General features: G+C 46.1%; 1 protein-coding gene across 3 annotated transcripts in view; it reads right to left on the bottom strand.

Annotated features, from left to right (window-relative positions):
- The window catches only part of SLC2A9 (solute carrier family 2 member 9), a 227341-nt gene that overhangs the window by 159507 nt on the left and 48760 nt on the right, over window positions 1-19074 (bottom strand). For all 3 annotated transcript variants that reach the window (XM_027545036.1, XM_027545035.1, XM_027545037.1), the window contains one exon: window positions 14497-14642. In XM_027545036.1, the coding sequence (XP_027400837.1) occupies window positions 14497-14642 (146 nt within the window). The remainder of the gene's footprint in view (window positions 1-14496; window positions 14643-19074) is intronic.

Below are 19074 nucleotides of genomic sequence, written 5' to 3' on the forward strand. Positions count from 1 at the left end.
CAGCCTCACTCCTTTGAACTGTATCCTGAAAAACTGGGATAGATTTGATCCCCAGGGCTTAAAGAAGACACACCTGGTCTTCCTATGTGATACTGCATGGCCACGGTATCCACTGGAGGACGACGAACGGTGGCCAGTTGGAGGGTCTCTTAAGTATAATACTGTTCTACAATTAGACCGGTTCTGTAAGGAACAAGGGAAATGGGTAGAAGTAGCATATGTGTTGCCCTTTTTCTCTCTGCGAAATATGCCAGACTTATGTCCTAAGGGTATAGATTTGGGCGTGAAATCTTCAGCTCCCTCCTGTCCTCTTACTTTGCCCCCGTACCGGGGACTCCAAACTGGGATTCAAACTGCCCACATGGAGGTCCAAACAACTCCTGTCTCAGTACAACCTCAGACTACTCTGGTTTCAGTAGAAACTCAGACCATCGAAGTAAGAGATGAGATGGAGGACAGGAGACAAAGAGAAGAGGAGAAACAGGTTTCTCCAATCTATCCCTGGGATCATATGCGCAGAGCAGCCAGAGAGACTGAGGAACAGCCACACAAGCTGTCGCCTCTTTATGAAACACCCACCGGGAGAAATAATCAGTCTGTGAAAGTTAATAAGCCTTTTTCTTATCAAGAAATACAAAGAATCAAGGAGGATCTGGGAGACTATTTAGAGGACCCAGAAAAATATATTAGAGCTTTTAAAGGTGTTACTCTGCTTTATGACCTCACTTGGAAGGAAGTGATGTATATCTTGGGACAAACGCTGACTCCTGAGTCAAAGACTCGAGTTTTGGAAAAAGCGGTTGCTTATGGAGATGAATGGCTTGGTAATGAATCAGTAGGGAAGAGGGAGAACGAGATAGCGGCCCTCCCCACTGGGAATCAGGCGGTCCCAACTGTAGAACCAGACTGGGACTACAACACAGCTAAAGGAAGATGGGATCAGAGTCATTTTGTTAGATGTATTCTTGAGGGACTTAGGCAGGCGCGTTCTAAGCCTTTAAACTATGGCAAATTGGCAGATATAGAACAGGAGAAGAAAGAAGCTCCTGGTAGATTCCTAGATAGACTGAGAGAAGGCCTTCGCAGATTCACTGAGATTGATCCCGAAAGTGAAGAGGGAAAAGTGATCTTAAAGGATAGATTTCTCACTCAGTCGGCTCCAGATATCCGCCGTAAGCTATTAAAACAGGCGTATGGACCAAATCAGTCTTTAGATACTCTGTTACAACTGGCTCAGACAGTCTATTATGGTAGGGAATATGAGGAAAAGAAAGAAAGGCAAAAAAAGACAAAGGAAAAGGCGGAAGCCTTCGCCATGGCTATGAAAAACGTTCTTAAACAGCCTGAGAAAAATGCCCAGAGGGGCCCAGGTGAAAAGGGATGGGCTTGCTATTACTGTGGAAAGGAGGGGCACCTCAAGCGGGATTGCCCTCAGGCATCTAAGCCGCCCCCGGCTCCATGTCCAGTCTGCAAAGGACCACACTGGAAGAGAGACTGCCCCCAGAGGCGTAGGTCTCCGGGGTCAGACAAGACAATCAGGACTAAAGGTGCCCGGGGGTCCCCACACAAGCTCCCGTCCTAATTACACCTGAGGAACCCCGGGTTTTAATAGTTGTGGGGGGCCAATCCGTCGATTTCCTTTTAGATACTGGGGCAACTTATTCTGTCCTTACTGAAGTCCCTGGTCCACTTTCTTCCCGATCCGCTTCCGTAATGGGACTGTCTGGATGAGCCAAAAGGTATTGTTTCAGTTATTCTTTATCTTGCAACTGGGATTCTGTGCTGTTTTCACACGAGTTTCTCATCGTGCCAGAATCTCCCTCACCCTTTTTGGGAAGGGATATACTGAGCAAGGTCCATGCCTCTGTTTTCATGAATATGGAGCCCTCCCTTTCTCTCCCTTTAGTTGAACAAAATGTAAATCCTAGAGTATGGGCTGATGGAAAATCTGTGGGTCGAGCACAAAATGCTATTCCTGTAGTTGTTAAGCTCAAAGACCCACACGTATTTCCACATAAGAAGCAGTATCCACTGAAACCTGAAGTTAAGGAAGGGTTAAAACCCATCATCGAAAATTTAAAGGAGCAGGGACTATTAATTCCCTGTAACAGTCCTTGCAACACTCCTATTTTGGGTATAAAGAAATCGAATGGTAAATGGAGACTAGTTCAAGATTTACGAATAATATATGAGGCTGTAGTTCCTTTACACCCCGTGGTGCCTAATCCTTATACTTTATTGTCTGAAATTCCTGAACGGGCCAAATATTTCTCAGTAATTGATTTAAAGGATGCCTTCTATTCAGTGCCTTTGGCGGAAGAAAGTCAATTCCTATTTGCCTTTGAAGACCCTACGCAGCCAGCTTCTCAGTTAACCTGGACAGTTTTGCCCCAGGGATTTCATGACAGTCCTCACTTATTCAGACAAAGTTTGTCACGGGATCTACAAAACTATAGCTCTGAAGCAGTGGTGTTACAATATGTAGATGATATTTTGCTCTGTGCTGAGACAGAGGAAGCTTGTTCGCGAGCCTCAGAAGATTTCTTAAACTTTCTGGCAGACTGTGGTTACAAGGCATCAATGGAAAAGGCTCAGCTTTGTCAACAATCGGTTAGATATCTGGGCCTAATCATATCAGAAGGGACTAGGGCCATAGGCCCTGAGAGAATTAAACCTATACTAAATCACCCCCTACCTATGACTTTAAGACAATTAAGAGGATTTTTAGGAATCACAGGTTACTGTCGCATTTGGATTCCGGGTTACAGGGAACTTGCCTGGCCTTTATATAAACTTATAGCTGAAACTCAGCAGGCCCAAACCGACAAACTGGTTTGGTCTCCAGAAACTCAAAAGGCTTTTAAGGTTCTTCAGACTGCTCTCCTGCAAGCTCCAGCTCTGAGCTTGCCCACAGGGTCAGAATTTAATTTGTTTGTCACTGAAAGAAAAGGTGTGGCATTGGGAGTTTTGACACAACCCCGAGGGCCTCACCAGCAACCTATTGCTTATCTAAGCAGAGAATTAGATGTAGTTTCACGTGGGTGGCCCCACTGCCTAAGAGTAATTGGGGCAGCGGCTTTATTAGCACCTGAAGCTTTAAAAATAATTAATGGACGAAACCTCACTCTACTGACTTCTCATGATGTGAGTGGAATCTTAAATTCTAAGGTTAATATTTGGATGACAGACAGTAGGCTTCTTAAGTATCAGTCATTGTTGTTAGAAGGACCAGTAACTAAGCTTAAAGTTTGTGGAAATTTAAATCCTGCCACTTCCCTTCCTGAAAAGGAAAATGAAACACCTCATCACGATTGTTCTCAATTCCTAACTTTGAACTATGCAGCTCGGGAAGATCTAAAGGATACCCCATTAGACAATCCTGACATAGAAATATTTACAGATGGCAGTTCTTTTGTTCAGGATGGAAAGTGTAAAGCAGGTTACGCCGTGGTGACTGCTGAACAGGTTTTGGAAGCAAAATCTCTCCCCCAGGGAACCAGTACTCAGTTAGCAGAGCTTGTGGCCCTGACCCGAACTCTAGAGTTAAGCAAAGGGCAGCAGGTAAATATCTACACAGATTCTAAGTATGCTTATTTGACTTTACATGCTCATGCTGCAATATGGAAAGAGAGACACTTTAAAACAGCAACAGGAGAACCTATTAAGCATTTCAGAGAGATCGAGAGACTTTTAACTGCTATATATTGTCCTAAAGAAGTAGCTGTTATGCACTGCAAAGGGCACAGCAGGGATGGGAGTAAAATAGCCGAAGGTAATCATCTGGCTGACTGTCAAGCCAGAAAAGCGGCACTTTACGAAACCCCTTCACTACAGATGCCTTTGATCTGGACAGGTCCTGTGGAACAGGAAAGACCAAAACATACTGAGGAAGAATTAAAAAGATATGAGAAACGAGGAGCAAAGATTACTGATAAAGGATGGTTACAGTCTGAGGATGGACGATTAATAATTCCTGAAAATGCTCAGTGGAAAATTCTTAAGGGTTTACATCAGAGTTTTCATTTGGGTGCCGAGAGTACTTACCAAATGGTTTCTCGTTTGTTTGAAGGTAAAAATGTAATGAAAACTTTAAAGAATATTATCAAAAGGTGTGAGATTTGTCAAAAAAATAACCCAAAGACTGAAAAGCTAGCAAAATCTGGATTACAACGAAGTGGGAAGTATCCTGGAGAGGATTGGGAAATTGGTTTTACTCATATGCCAAAAGCTAATGGATATTCTTGCTTACAAGTTTGGGTAGATACCTTTACTGGATGGATTGAGGCTTTTCCCTGTCGTAGTGAACAGGCTAAGGAGGTTATAAAGATTTTAATCCATGAAATTATCCCCAGGTTTGGGCTGCCACAGAGCCTTCAGAGTGACAATGGCTCCGCCTTTAAAGCTGCTGTAACCCAGGGGGTATCTAAAGCTCTAGGAATAGAATATCACTTACACTGTTCCTGGAGACCCCAATCCCCCGGAAAAGTTGAAAAAGCTAATGACATTATCAAAAGGCATCTGCGCAAATTAACTCAAGAGATGCAGGACAAATGGATTAAAGTCCTACCCATAGCTTTAATGAGGGCTCGAACTACCCCCCAAAAGGAGGGACTGTCCCCCTTTGAATGTATTTATGGAAGGCCTTTCTTACGCACAGACATTGTTATAGACCCTGAAGCCTTGGAATTAACTATGTAACTCAGCTCTCAGCTTTTCAACAGGCATTAACAGAACTCGGGGAGACGACTCCTGACCCAGCCTCCGAGACAAGCAAGCCTCTATTTGAGCCAGGAACCGAGGTCCTCATAAAAACATTGGGATCTGGGGGCCCATCCCTCGAGCCTCTCTGGGAAGGTCCTTACCAGGTTATTCTTTCCTCTCCCACAGCTGTCAAAAGTGCCAGGAATTGATTCGTGGGTACATCATACTCGAGTTAAGAGGTGGCACCCTGACCAAAATTAAGTGACTTCATTTTATGTCTTTACTTTCTATGCTCTGACTTTGTACCTTTTAGATGGGCCTGATAACCTATGTGAGCTTACTTCTGCTGACTCCAAATATCCTGAGTCTGCCGTTGGATCCTCAAGACAATGTCTTCCTGTCCTGGGCTCACTCCTATGCTGCATTCCACAATCGGTCTAACTGCTGGGTCTGCCGAGCGCTCCCCTCTTCGTCAGTGGAAGGCTTCCTGTGGTGGACCTCCCCACTTCCAGGAAAAGACTTTCTCCAAGTCTGTGAATACCTTCGACAACAATCACATGTGATGCCTCTTCTTCATCTGATGACATCTACCAACCCTAAAATGGACTGGTGCAACACTTTGTACTCTAACTATGGACATAATGTGACTTTTAATTTTGATTATACATTGCTCGGTTCAATGACTATTTTGCTACATATAAGATAAATAGGTCTAGATCTAATGGTTTTTTACCTGACGTTTATCAAACATGGGATGAGGTTACATGGCTAACTCCTGAAAAAGGACGTTTAATATCTACTGCCTCTATATGCTGGGAACAAACAGAGCCGTCCCCAAAAGTTAGCCAACAACTTAATTACAATGATTGGAAACAAGTGGGATATTTGTCTCAGGAAACATGCAATGTAATCATTCCCGTGTTTTCCAATCCCAGTTCAGGTTCTCCCTTTGTCTGGCCAGGCACGAATTGGGACTGGATATCTCAGTCACGCTGGCTTGCTCCAAACGAGACTTATTGGATATGTGGCTCTTACCTATGGGCATGGCTTCCCCCTGGTTGGATAGGGAGATGCACCCTGGGTCTAGCCTTTACTCATGGCTTTATATTTTCAGAGCTTTCAGAAAAGCCTGCTAATTTACCCCACCTTAGAACTCGGTGGGCAAGGTCTGTATTTTATTGGTATGATTATTTGGCTGCAGCGTTTGTTCCCTCTTTGGGAACTACAGATGTTATGTTACGAGTGGATGCTTTGACTAATTTTACTCAACAGGCATTACAAGATTCTCAAAAGGCTATTTCAGCTCTTAATGCTGAACAAGCACAAATTAGAAAGGTGGTTTTACAAAACAGATTGGCTCTAGATATTCTGACAGCTGCACAGGGAGGAACTTGTGCCATTATTCATACCCAATGCTGTACATATATACCTGATATGAGCACGAATGTTACCCATTTTACTAACCACATGAACAAGATGATTAGGGCCATGGACACTCCTGAAGCCTCAATTGCTTCACTTTGGGAAACGTTAACTAGTTCCCCATGGTGGACAACTATCTTAATTACAATAATTCTGGTTGTTTTGTTCTTGCTGTTTGCTCCCTGCATCTGTAATTGTATAACTGGATTTGTTTCTAGCCACATGAAAGCTTTTAAATTACAAATGGTTGCTCAAACTCCTGCTACTGCTGTAGCTTCCTCCAGCTACTATTTGGGGCCCCTGGATCAGATATCCTCAATATGAGGATTAGGAGAATATGTTGCCTCACCAATTTAGGGACAACGCCCCTTGTCAGCTCGGAAGTAGTTATGGAATGAGAACGACGCCCCTTTTCCCTAGGCAACATAATTCTCCTAAAAGAAAAGGGGGGAATGAGACAGTCATTTCCTAGGCAGGTTGATAGGAAATCTAGGGGTCCCCAAGGAGAGAGGGGTCTGGAATTCTCAAGGAGGAAGAAAGGACAAACTTTTCACAGTCTTTGTAGACCAGGACCTGGGGACTGGAGTCGATGAAAATGAGAGGGTAACAGGCAGGAAGGCCAAGGGTCTCCAAATGGAGGAAATAGCCTGCAAGTGTCAGACATTTTTCTCTCTCTTAAGCGGCAGGAGGAAACAAACTAGCAATATTTTTTCCTTCTCTATACAAATTTAAAGGGAGGTTTCTCTTAAAATACTGTGTTGCCATATGACACCTGGTTTCGCCTAGAGATAACCAATGCCTTTTTCTTATGGAAATGTTTGTCTTAAGCTATGCTAATGAGCTATGCCTTTACCCCAAACTCTGTCTCCAAGTCGGTTCCGCCTCTTGGCCCAGAACCTACTTGACAAACCAGTATGTTATACTCAGATATTGTTCCCCTAATCTATGTAAATGAAACTATTTGTATGGTGGTCTGCCCTTCTTCAAGATTCAAGTTAATCATTTTATGGCCCAGGATAAACCATTTGGTGCCAAGGTTATCCCAAAATGCATCTTATGGGTGAGGGGCCTGGTGCCATTCTGAAATTTAAGACATTCCTTTCTTTCATTAACAGACTGCTAGTGACTGTTTAACATCCAGCTGAAGACTAGCAGGGGGGTACTCTTTCTGCCCCCTTCTGATGCCTATGTCAGAAGCTTTCTCTATCTCCTTTATACTTTAATAAAACTTTATTACACAAAAGCTCTGAGCGATCAAGCCTCGTCTCTGGCCCCGGATTGAATTCTCTGGGGGCCAAGAATCCCAGTGTATTCGCGTGATTCAACAACCACCTTTCAGCCGGATCCTCAACCGATTGAATGCTCTCCCACACATATGAAACCATTAATTCATGACCTGAAGCTGTTCTGTATCTCCTCACACTTCTGCCTACAATTTTTATCTCAGTTCCTTTCTTCTTTATCATTTTAGGAGAAATAGCTAATTAATATGCTTTTTGAAATATTTTTTGAAACTATAAAATGTCACATAAATGTTCAATCCCACAGTGTTTTATGATGCATCTTTGATTAACTTCAAGGCACCAGCATTAATTCCTACATTTATTTCCCTCTCTTGCCTTCTGGCGTCTGTTCTAAAAGCCTTCTTGCTACTTCCTCCAGCCTCTGCCTTTCAGAGCAATTGCCTGCATTGAAGCACAGCTTTTCTCGCTAATTCTCTTTTAGAAACTCGGTTGTCTTTTTGAAGGTAAATGAAATTCTATTAAAATAGAGAAAATGAAATGCTGACACTTACTGAAATAACTGTGGCTCTCACTTGGCTGGAGTATTTCAAATCCCCAAAGAGATGAAAGAAAATTTCCCATTTGACATCCTTTCCTGTATTAGAAGCCCCAAATCCGTCTTCCCTGAGCATGAATATGAAAAAAACAACAAAAAAGACATTCACTGAGTTACTCACATATCCTCCAAGACTATCTGAAATAAATCCAATCTGATGGGAAAAGACAGTCTACAAGATGAATAGCATTACCTTCTCATCTGGCTTGGGATCAGAAAGTGGGTATGGGTACTGTGCTCCTTGGCCAGAATCGTGCTTTTGAGCTTTGCTGCTGCCAGGAGAGACAACCCCCTCCTGGGAGCCCAGGTATTTGGGTTTTGAATCAGTTCTGCTTTTAAGTTGCTCTGTGACTTGGGCAATTCATTTCAATGAATCCCTGCAAAGTTCTTCTCCTCCAGGGCTCCCTATCTTAGCATCTGCTACTGCCATGCTACCTGAGGGATATGCCAGAACCCGGAATTATCCTTGACTCCTCTTCCCTCAGGCCCTACATCCCATCACTGTCTAAGCCATCTCATCCACCCATTCCTTGCCTACCGCTATCACTCTAATCCAAGCTCCCAGCATCTCTCCTCTGGACCAGTGCAATTTCCCTGGGCTTTGTTGGGATCCAGTCCTTTCCCCAAAAGTCTTTTAAGTGCTCATCTTATTCTGTCATTGCCTTACTTCAACCTGTCAAGGATTTCTCATTACTCTTCGACAAAGATAAACCTCCATAGGCACACAAGACCCCATCAAAGTATGTGAAAAGTGGCCCACAGGCTGACCCAAACCCAAACAATTTTCAGTTATTTAAAAATTAAGAAATGTGACATAAAAATTCAGACTTCTAGCTTCTCTTGAAAATTGGATATGACTCAGCTGGTAAAGAATCCGCCTGCAATGCGAGAGACCTGGGTTTGATCCCTGGGTTGGGAAGATCCCCTGGAGAAGGGAAAGGCTACACACCTCAGTATTCTGGCTTGGAGAATTCCATGGATTGTATAGTCCATGGGGTCACAAAGAGTCAGACAGGACTGAGTGACTTTCACTGTAAATGCTATGACCTTAGTCAAGTAGAGGTTTTCTTGGTGGCTCAGATGGTAAAGATTCTACCTGTAATACAGGAGATCTGGGTTCCATCCCTGGGTTGGGAGGATACCCTGTAGAAGGGAATGGCTACCAACTGCAATATTCTTGTCTGGTAAATTCCATGGACAGAGGAGCCTGGCGGGCTACAGTCCATAGGGTCATGAAGAGTCGGACATGACTGAGTGACTAACACACACAAGAGACAGTTAAGTACCTGTCGGGGAAATAGTAGCAGTACCTGTCTACCCTCACTGGACAGGTCTACAGTCTCCTCTGAGCCTCCTCATCTTGCTCACCCTTCACTATTCTCACTGTTCAGGTGTGTTGCCTTTCCAGCAGCTCCTCCCTCTCCCTCTCGGTGCTCCAGTTCCCCTAGGGTTTCTGCCTCTCAACAAATGCCAGGGCCTTCACTTATACTGTTCCCTCCACCTGGAACACCCTTCCCAACTCTGCTTCTTTCCCTCTTTCTCTCTCTCCACCACTTCCCCACCTGGATAAATCCTATTCATCCTCAAGGCATGAGTTTGAGTGTCATTTCCGCCAGAAAACCATCTCGGACCCCCTATTCTAGGACAATGCCCTACTTTTACCCCATCATGCTGATCACTGGTTAACTGTCTTTCCTGTAAGCTCCCCAAGGGCAGAGAGTAGTCTGAAATCCTCAGCTCATAACCAACAGCCACCAGCCCAACACCTGTCCCAGAGCAGAAGCTTTCTAAATATTTTCTGAATGAGTGAATCAACTTGAAACCACTGGGCTTAGTATACATACACATCAATAAGACATGACCTACTATAGGACAAAGCAGAAACAAGCGGAAATAACAGTGTGGATGGGTATGCGTAAGGTGTTCATTCTGGGGACATGCTGAACTGGTCACTGTCTGCCAGAGATGTCCCCTTGGAGAAATTTAGGCTGGAGTGGAGCTTGGGGATTTGGGACTTATGAGCATTCCTCCCCAAGGAGGACACTGGCTCATGGAGGTGGGTGTCCTGTCCAAGGTCACACAGTCCCTGCAGACGGTGAGCAAGATGAAGGTACAGACTGTACCTGGCTCATGTTTACCATCAAAGCAGCTCCAGCACCCAACTGAGTGATTAGCAAGTGCACGGAGTGAGTGAATGGATGAGTGAAGGAAAAGAGAAGATAGAGGCTCAAGAAAGAGCTGAGACCTGCTCTGGACTGAATGAGACCCCGTCAGATTCATATGTTGGAATCCTCACCCCCAGGATTATAACATTAGGAAGTGGGGCCTTTGGGAGGTGATCAGGTCATGAGGATGGAGCCCTCATGAATGGGATTAATGCCTTTAGAGGAAGACACGCAAGAGATGACCTCTCTCCCCAATGTGAGGACACAGTGAGATTGTGGCTGTGGGTACAAGGCAGGATGAGCCCCTCGCCAGAAACTGACCATGTGGCCACCTTGATCTTGGACTTCTAGCCTCCAGAACTGTGAGAAATAAGTTTCTGCTGTTTATAAGTCACTAGTCTATGGTATTTTTGTTGTTATTTTTGTCAGTCACTCAGTCGTGTCTGACTCTTTGTGACCCCATGGACTGTAGCCCGCCAGATTCCTCTGTCCATGGAGTTCTCCAGGCAAGAATACTGGACTGGGTTGCCATTTCCTCCTCCAAGGGATCTTCCAGACCCAGGGATCAAATGCATGTTTTTGTATTGCAGGCAGATTATTTACCATCTGAGCAACTGGGGAAGCCCATATAGCAGCCCCCAAAGGACTAAGACCCCTGTGGTCCTTGTCCTGGTTTTGGGGTGTGTGTCCTCAGTTACTAAGTTGCATCTGACCTTTTGTGACCCCACTGTAACCTGCCAGGCTTCTCTGTCCATGTAATTTCCCAGACAAGAATACTGGAGTGGGATGCTATTTTCTTCTTCAGAGGATCTTCCTGACTCAGGGATCAACCCAAGTCTTCGGCATCAGCAGACAGCTTCTTGACCACTGACACCAGGGAAGTCCTGTGGTTCTGGCACCAAGCTCCTAAAACCCTTGGTATTTCCTAATTGATGAGTTTATGTCAGTGAGGTTACTTTTGGACTACACCTAAAGATGGGGGCTTGTTGCCAGGTGAATCAACCAATTAATTAGAAAGTTGGAACTTTTGGTTCCACCCTCTAGACATCTGGGAGGGGAGAGAGGCTAGAGATTGAGTTCAATGCCAATGACCAAGGTTTAATCAATCATGTCTATAGTGAAACCTCCGTTAAAACCCAAGAGGATGGGATTTGAAAGGCTTTTTGGTTGGTGAACATATTTTTAAAACATGGAAGCCCCATACCCTTTCCCTACACCTTGCCCTAGGCAGCTCTTCCATCTGGCCATTCTTGAGTTACATCCTCTTATAATAAACCATTATGGAGTAAGTAAACTGGTTTCCTGAATTCTGTGAGCCACTTTTGCAAATTAATTGAACCCAAGGAGGGGTCCTGGGAACCTCTGATTTATAGCCTGTAGGTCAGAAGCACAGGTAAAGACCTGGACTTGAGATGAGCATCTGAAGCAGGTTCGGTCTGGTGGGACTGAGATCTTAAGACCTGTAGACTCTGACACTGTGTCTGGGTAGATAGTGTCAGAATCGAGTTGAAGCGTAGGACACCCGGGCTTCCCTAGTGGCTCAGCAGTAAAGAATCCACCTGCAATGCAGGAGCCTCAGGAGGAGCGAGTTCGACCTCTCTGTCAGGAAGATCCTCTGGAGAAGGGAATGGCAACCCACTCCAGTATTCTTGCCTGGGCAATCTCATGGACAGAGGATTCTGGCAGGTTAACAGTCCATGGGGTTGCAAAGAGTTGGACACAACTGAAGTGACTTAGCACACACACACACAAGCAGGACACCCAGCAGGTGATGTAGGGAAAGGGTCCACAGGGCATAACTGGAGTCAGAGTCTTAGTCACACTCCCGGAGAATCCAGAGGGTCCCATCTGGACTGTGTAGGATGCACCCCACATGTAGGAGTGCAGGCAGGCAGATCCAGGTTCTGGCTTCAGCTCCAACAATTTTTTTTTACTAGTTAGTTCTACCCCTTACCTCTCTCAGCTCATGTTTCCACACCTATAGATATGAGCCACTCACAAAGCAACTGTTGGGTATGAACGGCATTAAAGATGTGCTTTACTCAAGCACCATTGATATGAGCGTTTGTTAGGTTTGTTTCGGTTGCCGCCTGCCTCCTGATGGGGGCAGCCCAGGGCAGGGTTGGTCAGCCTTCCTCTGTTCAAATGGCCAGAAGTGGTGGCCATTCAACACTGACCTTCAGCCATGGTTTATTCTCCTCCCTCCTGGTCCTCTTGGGGAAGGGGGAAGGGGATGACTCTGCTTCCTTAGGAGGCATCTTCACCATTCTCCCTCCCTCATCCTCCCGGACACTCAGGCAGCAAGGCTGTAGATTCCATCACCCCTCCTCTTGCTCCTCCGGGCAACTGTTTCAGTTCCCACCTCATCCTTCCCTGGCCAACAGCAAGTCCCAGCTAGGTCACTCTCCATCCTCTGACTCCTCCCCCTCTAGCCCACACCTGCCCCCTATCTTCCCAGAGCCAGCTTCTCACTCAGGTCTGGCTGGGTCACTCCCCTGCTCTAGTGTCACCCAGGGCTCCCTACTGCCCCAGGAGGAAGCCCACTGCAGCTCCAGAACAGGTGCCTTGCCTCTCACATTCCCCGTGCCCAGTCTTCTCTCAGCCCCCGAGCCGCTCCCAGGTCTCTCATAGCGCCATTCCCATCTCAGGGCCTTTTCTTTAGTTATTCCCTTTCTCTTCAGGGTCTTCTCTCCAAACCCCTGCATCACCTGCCTAACTGCTCACCCTTCAGGGCTCAGTTTAGAGGCCACCTCTTCTGGGCAGCCCCGCTTGATCACACGCATCCCCACCCCAACCTGGGCGAGGTGTTCCTCCTTGCTGAGGCCACGCAGCAAGTACATGGTTGTGCTGGGATTTAAAGTCAGGCCTTCCTGCTTCCAAAACTGAAAGCCAACCACCAAAGACTGTGCAATTAGATATGAATGTGGGAAGGAACTCTATATTCTTTCTAGTTTTCGCCATTACAAAAAAAAAAAAGCTGCAGTAAGCATTTGTGTATATATTTTTGTACAAGCCTAATTTGAATTTCCCTGGGATAAATGCCTGCTAGCACAATTGATAGGAGGTATGGTAAAGGAATTTTTAGCCTTTGAGAAACTACCAAATGCTTTTTCCTTAATGGCTATGTCATTTCACATTCTCACTAGCAATTTAAGAGTGATTCAGCTCTCTGAACGATTGCTAGAATCTGGTGCTTTTACAATACATATTTGCCAATGGATCAGTGGTAAAGAATCCGCCTGCCATGCAGGAGACACAGGAGTTGTGCATTCTATTCTTGGGTCAAGAAGATCCCCTGGAGGAGGAAATGGTAACCCACTCCAGTATTCTTACCTGGAAAACAATCTCATGGATTGAGGAGCCTGGTGGGCTATAGTCCATGGGTCACAAAGAGTCAGACACAGCTGAGCAACTAAGCACATGGGTAAGAAAGACTCAAGAGTGAGGTAGAGCTGAGCCAAACACTGGACAGATGCCCAAAATATATTAAGTGAAGATAGCAAGTAGCAGAACAATGTATTCAGTCAGTTCAGTTCAGTCGCTCAGTTGTGTCCGACTCTTTGCGACCCCATGAATCGCAGCACGCCAGGCCTCCCTGTCCATCACCAACTCCCGGAGTTCACTCAAACTCACGTCCATCCAATCGGTGATGCCATCCAGCCATCTCATCCTCTGTCGTCCCCTTCTCCTCCTGCCCCCAATCCCTCCCAGCATCAGAGTCTTTTCCAATGAGTCAACTCTTTGCGTGAGGTGGCCAAACTACTGGAGTTTCAGCTTTAGCATCATTCCCTCCAAAAAACACCCAGGGCTGATCTCCTTTAGAATGGACTGGTTGATCTCCTTGCAGTCCAGGGGACTCTCAAGAGGGGTTGGCCAAAAAGTTTGTTTGGGTTTTCCCATAAGATATTATGGAAATATTTATGGAAATATTATGGAAAATATTCCATAAGATATTATGGAAAACCCAAACGAACTTTTTAGCCAACCCAGTGTATGACATGATTCCATAAAAAAAAAAAACAACCTACATGTATATAAGTTATCTAAGCAAAGTCAAAGCCTAAATGAACATAAGTAATCTCTTAACAACAGCCATTGGGTGAATGGATTCCTACATACTGTACATTTTGAATTGGTTTGTATATTCTTTATTTTCTAAAAAGATAATCAAACCCAATCAAAGAAACTCAGCAACAACTTTTCTCCAATAATAAACGAAACGCTTGAGTGATCAAGAATTCTGAGGCTAGGGACAAGGTTTTGGAGGAAGGGCTCCCCTCTGACTGCCCTTCGTCTGGCAAGGGACACGGGGATCAGGGATGGTGACATGAACTGAGAGCGAATGTGTTTGGCGGGAAGCCGCACTTACCTTTCCCAGCAGCTCCGGGAGGCCCAGCAGTTGCCCCGCGAAGACGCCGACGCAGATGAAGATGGCGGTCACCTGCCCCAGAGAGCCGCGCATCTCCTTGGGCGAGATCTCACTCAGGTACATGGGGAGCGCGCTGAGGGCGATGCCTGTGGAGGAAGCATGGCGGCCGTGATAGAGCTGTGTCCTTCACAGAAGATGCTGGTCACGGTACCTCCTTCCCCTTGGCACTTGACAAAAATAGCGCTATGGCCACAGCACCAATCAATGTGCTTCAAGTTAGGTTGGATTCACACCAGTTTCTAGCCTTCAGGGAACCCTTCCTGTGAAGGGCTGACCCAGTTTATAAGCTGAGCACCTCATGCATTGCATCTCAGCCCAGGATAACTTTCTGGTTCCACACCCAAGGCAAACACGCCTAAGGTTTGTAAAGAGACAGCATTATCTCCGAAGTGGCGACATAAATCAAATGCTATTTGAATTTTTATCTCCAACACACATATTGAGATCACCGGTCCTCATGGAAAAATCAAGCGACCACAGATCAGTTTGGCACATGGTTGCTTAGCAGCCGAATAAGAGGAACCTGCAGGATTCGAGTCCCACAGCCCCACTTTCCTCTCTAGGTGGCCTTAGAAGTAAACTGGCTTCTCCTGGCCTTTGCTTTCTCATCTATGAAAGAAAGGTCATGATAACTGTCTATTCCTATTGTGGTGGAAACACAAGACTACATACAAAGCATCTGGCTCATGTGGGGTCACTGGATGGACGTTTGGGAAACTCTTAGGTCTTCACCCTGACACAATTGCTACCCTCTGGGGATAATTATCATTACTTCCCTGGTGTATCAGGCTTCCCTTGTAGCTCAGCTGGTAAAGAATCTGCCTGCAGTGTGGGAGACCTGGGTTCTACTCCTGGGTTGGGAAGATGCCCTGGAGAAGATAAAGGCTACCCACTCCAGTATTCTGGCCTGGAGAATTCCATGGACTGTGTAGTCCTTAGGGTTGCAAAGAGTCGGACACGACCAAGCAACTTTCACTTCACTTCACTTCCCTGGTGGCTCAGATGGTAAAGAATCTGCCTTCAATGCAGGAGACCTGGATTCAATCCCTGGATCAGGAAGATCAACCCGGAGAAGCGGATGGCTACCCACTTAAGTATTCTTGCCTGGAGAATCCTATGAACAGAGGAACCTGACAGGCTACTGTCCACGGGATTGCAAAGAGTCAGACATGACTTAATGACACTAACACAAAAAGCTAATAAGGAAATGACCAGGCTAGTGGAAAAGAGGGGGCACGGGTCGTGGTGAAGGAGAGTAAGCCTGCCTCCTTCACAGGGCACCTGTGCAGACTGAATCCCTGGTGGCCAGGGGATGCTCAGCGGAGGGCCAGGCACACGGATGATGTCAATTAATGGAGACCCTTCTGACTTGTCCGTTGTGAAGTGATATGGAAAACTGAGATGCTGATGGCTCAACAGGTGAGGAGGTAGCTGCTGTACGATGACCAGCTCATCCCAACTTGCAAGGGACCAACCTGGCTTTAGGGCTTCCCTGGTGGCTCAGTCGTAAAGAATACGCCTGCCAAGGCATGAAACACAGGTTCTATCCCTGGGTCAGGAAGGTCCCTTGGAGGAGGAAATGGCCACCTGCTCCAGTATTCTTGCCTGGGGAATCCCATGGACAGAGGAGCCTGGTGGGCTACAGTCCATAGGATCACAGAAGAGTCTAGCACAAGTTAGCAACTAAATAACAACGACAACATCTTGGCTTTAGCACTGAAAGTTCTGCATCCTGGGAAGATTCTGAGTTTTAGACAAACAAGGATGGCTGATTAACCGGGGCCCATGATGCGGGCACCAAGCACCTCTCACACCTGAGTGGACCCTCTCAACCTCTGACCGCGTTGCCTACCATATTTCCTGCCCCTTGCCCCCAGGTGTTCCAACCATAAGGTTTCAGGGCTCTCCAGGTTCATTCTGATCGTGGGACACCAGGCTTCGCTGCTGTTTCTCCCAAGTGCTCTGTCCTCACAGCTCCATGGGTGGATGCTCTCCTATCCATCCCATCTCAGCTCAGCTTCACTTCCTCCTGTTAATGGGACCTAATGAGACCCAAGGGGGTCCTTTGCAGATGTAGCCAGGTTAAGGTGAGGTCACACTGGATTAGGGTGGGCCCTCGACCCAGTGACTGGTGTCCTTACCAGGTGGTAAGACACTTGGAGACACAAAGAGAAGACGGGCACTTGAAGATGGAGCAGAGACTGGAGTGATGGGTCCACAAGCCAGGGAATGCAACACCAGAAGCCAGGAGAGAACGTGAAATAGACTCCCCCATCAGAGCCTCTGGAAGGGACCAATTCTGCAGATACCTTGATTTTGGACTCCTGACCCCTAGAACTCTTCTTTTAAGCCCCCCAGTTTGGTGACTGCAGCCACAGGAGATTGCCACAGCTCCTCATGAGGCCTTCACCTCTGGAAATCAACCCCTCCCCATCACTGTTATGTCCAGTCTTATGTTCCTTGTGGCACCTAGTACTTTATGAAAGTTATCTTGTTCAGTATTTACAGTGGACCCTTGAACAACACAGGCTTGAACCACGCAGGTCCACTTATACTTAGATTAAAAAAAATAATATTTATTTTGTCTGCTGTGCCAGGTCCTAGTGGCAAACACACAGGATCTTTAGCTGTGGCGTGCAAACTCTTAGTTGCGACTTGTGGATCTAGTTCCCCGACCAGGGATTGAACCTGGGCTCCTTGCATTGCTAGTTCGGAGCCTTAGCCCCTGGACCACCAGGAAAGTCCCCTGGAAAGTTCTTAATGTAGCAGATGTGGGCTTGCACCTCTGGGAGTGTGGGCAGCCCTGGGAAGGCAGTGGAAGGAGCCTGTCCACCACAATCTTCTACAAACACGTTTGCACCCTGATCTTGACTTTACAATCTGCATGGATTCAGCCTCCAATCCATGCTGCACCGTGTTTGTTGCAATGTCAAAATAGTGTGTTTATTTTTGCTCCAAGCCTTCTGGAAATAGGACACTTTAGGCAGGTGTCCGACATTTTCTGCGATGGTTCCAAATATTGCCTCTGAGAACCCAGTTAGAGCAGCACAACCTCCTGAAAATCCTCTGGGCTTCTCATTTGGCTTTAAATTATTTATTTTGAGCAAGACAGCAACTCATCTCATGACCAGCAATTTTCGTTTCTTTCTGACCCATTGCCTCACCTTAAGTGCCCTCATATTCCAGTCTCTGCTTTGAGAGGGTCTGGTGAGAATAAATGACATGCAGCTTCTACATCTTGGCTCAGCAGCAACAGGCCATGTTCCAGGAGTCAGAAAGAGTGTGTCTCCCCCCACCCACTTCTTGATTTTACATTTTTCTACTGCTTTTGGAAAAGTTTACAGGACAAGAAGTCCAAAAGATGTTTTTCTTGAATATGTGGGTTTATAAAAAATGGCATCTCTCTTCAAATCCATCTTATTTTTAATTAAGGAAATTCAGAGACCATCCAGTTATGTGTAATGAGTAAGTGTCAGCTCCCCCAGACTAGCTAGACAGGCAAAGTAGCAGGAAAGAAGCCAAGTGGATAAAATACAAAACTTCCAGGAAGACAGGCTTCAGAGGACTCCATCAGGAAAGGACTTTCAGATGCTCCCATCTCACCACCCTTCCTCCTGAGCAGGCAGAGACTTCAAAACCAGACCATCTGTCCAAATCTTGAATCTGCATCTTATTGTTCATTCATTCAGTCCTGTCTGACTCTGCGACCCCATGGACTGCAACTTGCCAGGCTTTGCTATCCTTCACTGCCCCCCAGAATTTGCTGTAACTCATGTCCGTTGAGTCGGTGATGCCATCCAAGCATCCCATCCTCTGTCACCCCCTTCTTCTGCCTTCAATCTTTCCCAGCCTCAGGGTCTTTTCCAATGAGTTGGCTCTTCCTATCAGGTGGCCAAAGTACTGGAGTTTCAGCTTCAACATCAGTCCTTCCAATGAATGAACACCCAGGACTGACTGATCTCCTTTAGGATGGACTGGTTGGATCTTCTTGTAGTCCAAGGGACTCTCAAGAGTCTTCTCCAGCACCACAGTTCAAAAGCCTCAATTCTTCAGCACTCAGCCTTCTCTATGGTCCAACTCTCACATCCGTACATGACTATCTTGTTAACAGAATAAAAATGATAACAGCAACAATAATGGCAATGATACTATTACTGGTGTGAGGAAGTAACAGGGCCTGGAATGTACTCACTGTGCACGCACGGCACACCATTAAATTTTACATCCCCTAGCAAGGAAAGTTTAGGGGTACTTTGTCCTTTCACATATGAAACAAAGAGGCTAAGACAGGAAAGCAGACTGCTGCCATCCATGCTCCCTGTGTCCACATCCTTGGGTGGTTGGACGTTTCTCACCCTGACTCTGCACCTGGCCATAGCACTCACCTCAGCCAGTGGGACTCTAGCAAGCGTGTCCAAGCAGACTTGACAAGTGCTCAAAGACAGGACTTGCCTCTCTTGCTGCCCACTGGAATCCCAAAAATCTCCCTGGAAGAGGCTTCGCCACACTATTTAGGGA

Source organism: Bos indicus x Bos taurus, chromosome 6 (assembly GCF_003369695.1).
Source record: "Bos indicus x Bos taurus breed Angus x Brahman F1 hybrid chromosome 6, Bos_hybrid_MaternalHap_v2.0, whole genome shotgun sequence".
Classification (NCBI taxonomy): Eukaryota; Metazoa; Chordata; class Mammalia; order Artiodactyla; family Bovidae; genus Bos; species Bos indicus x Bos taurus.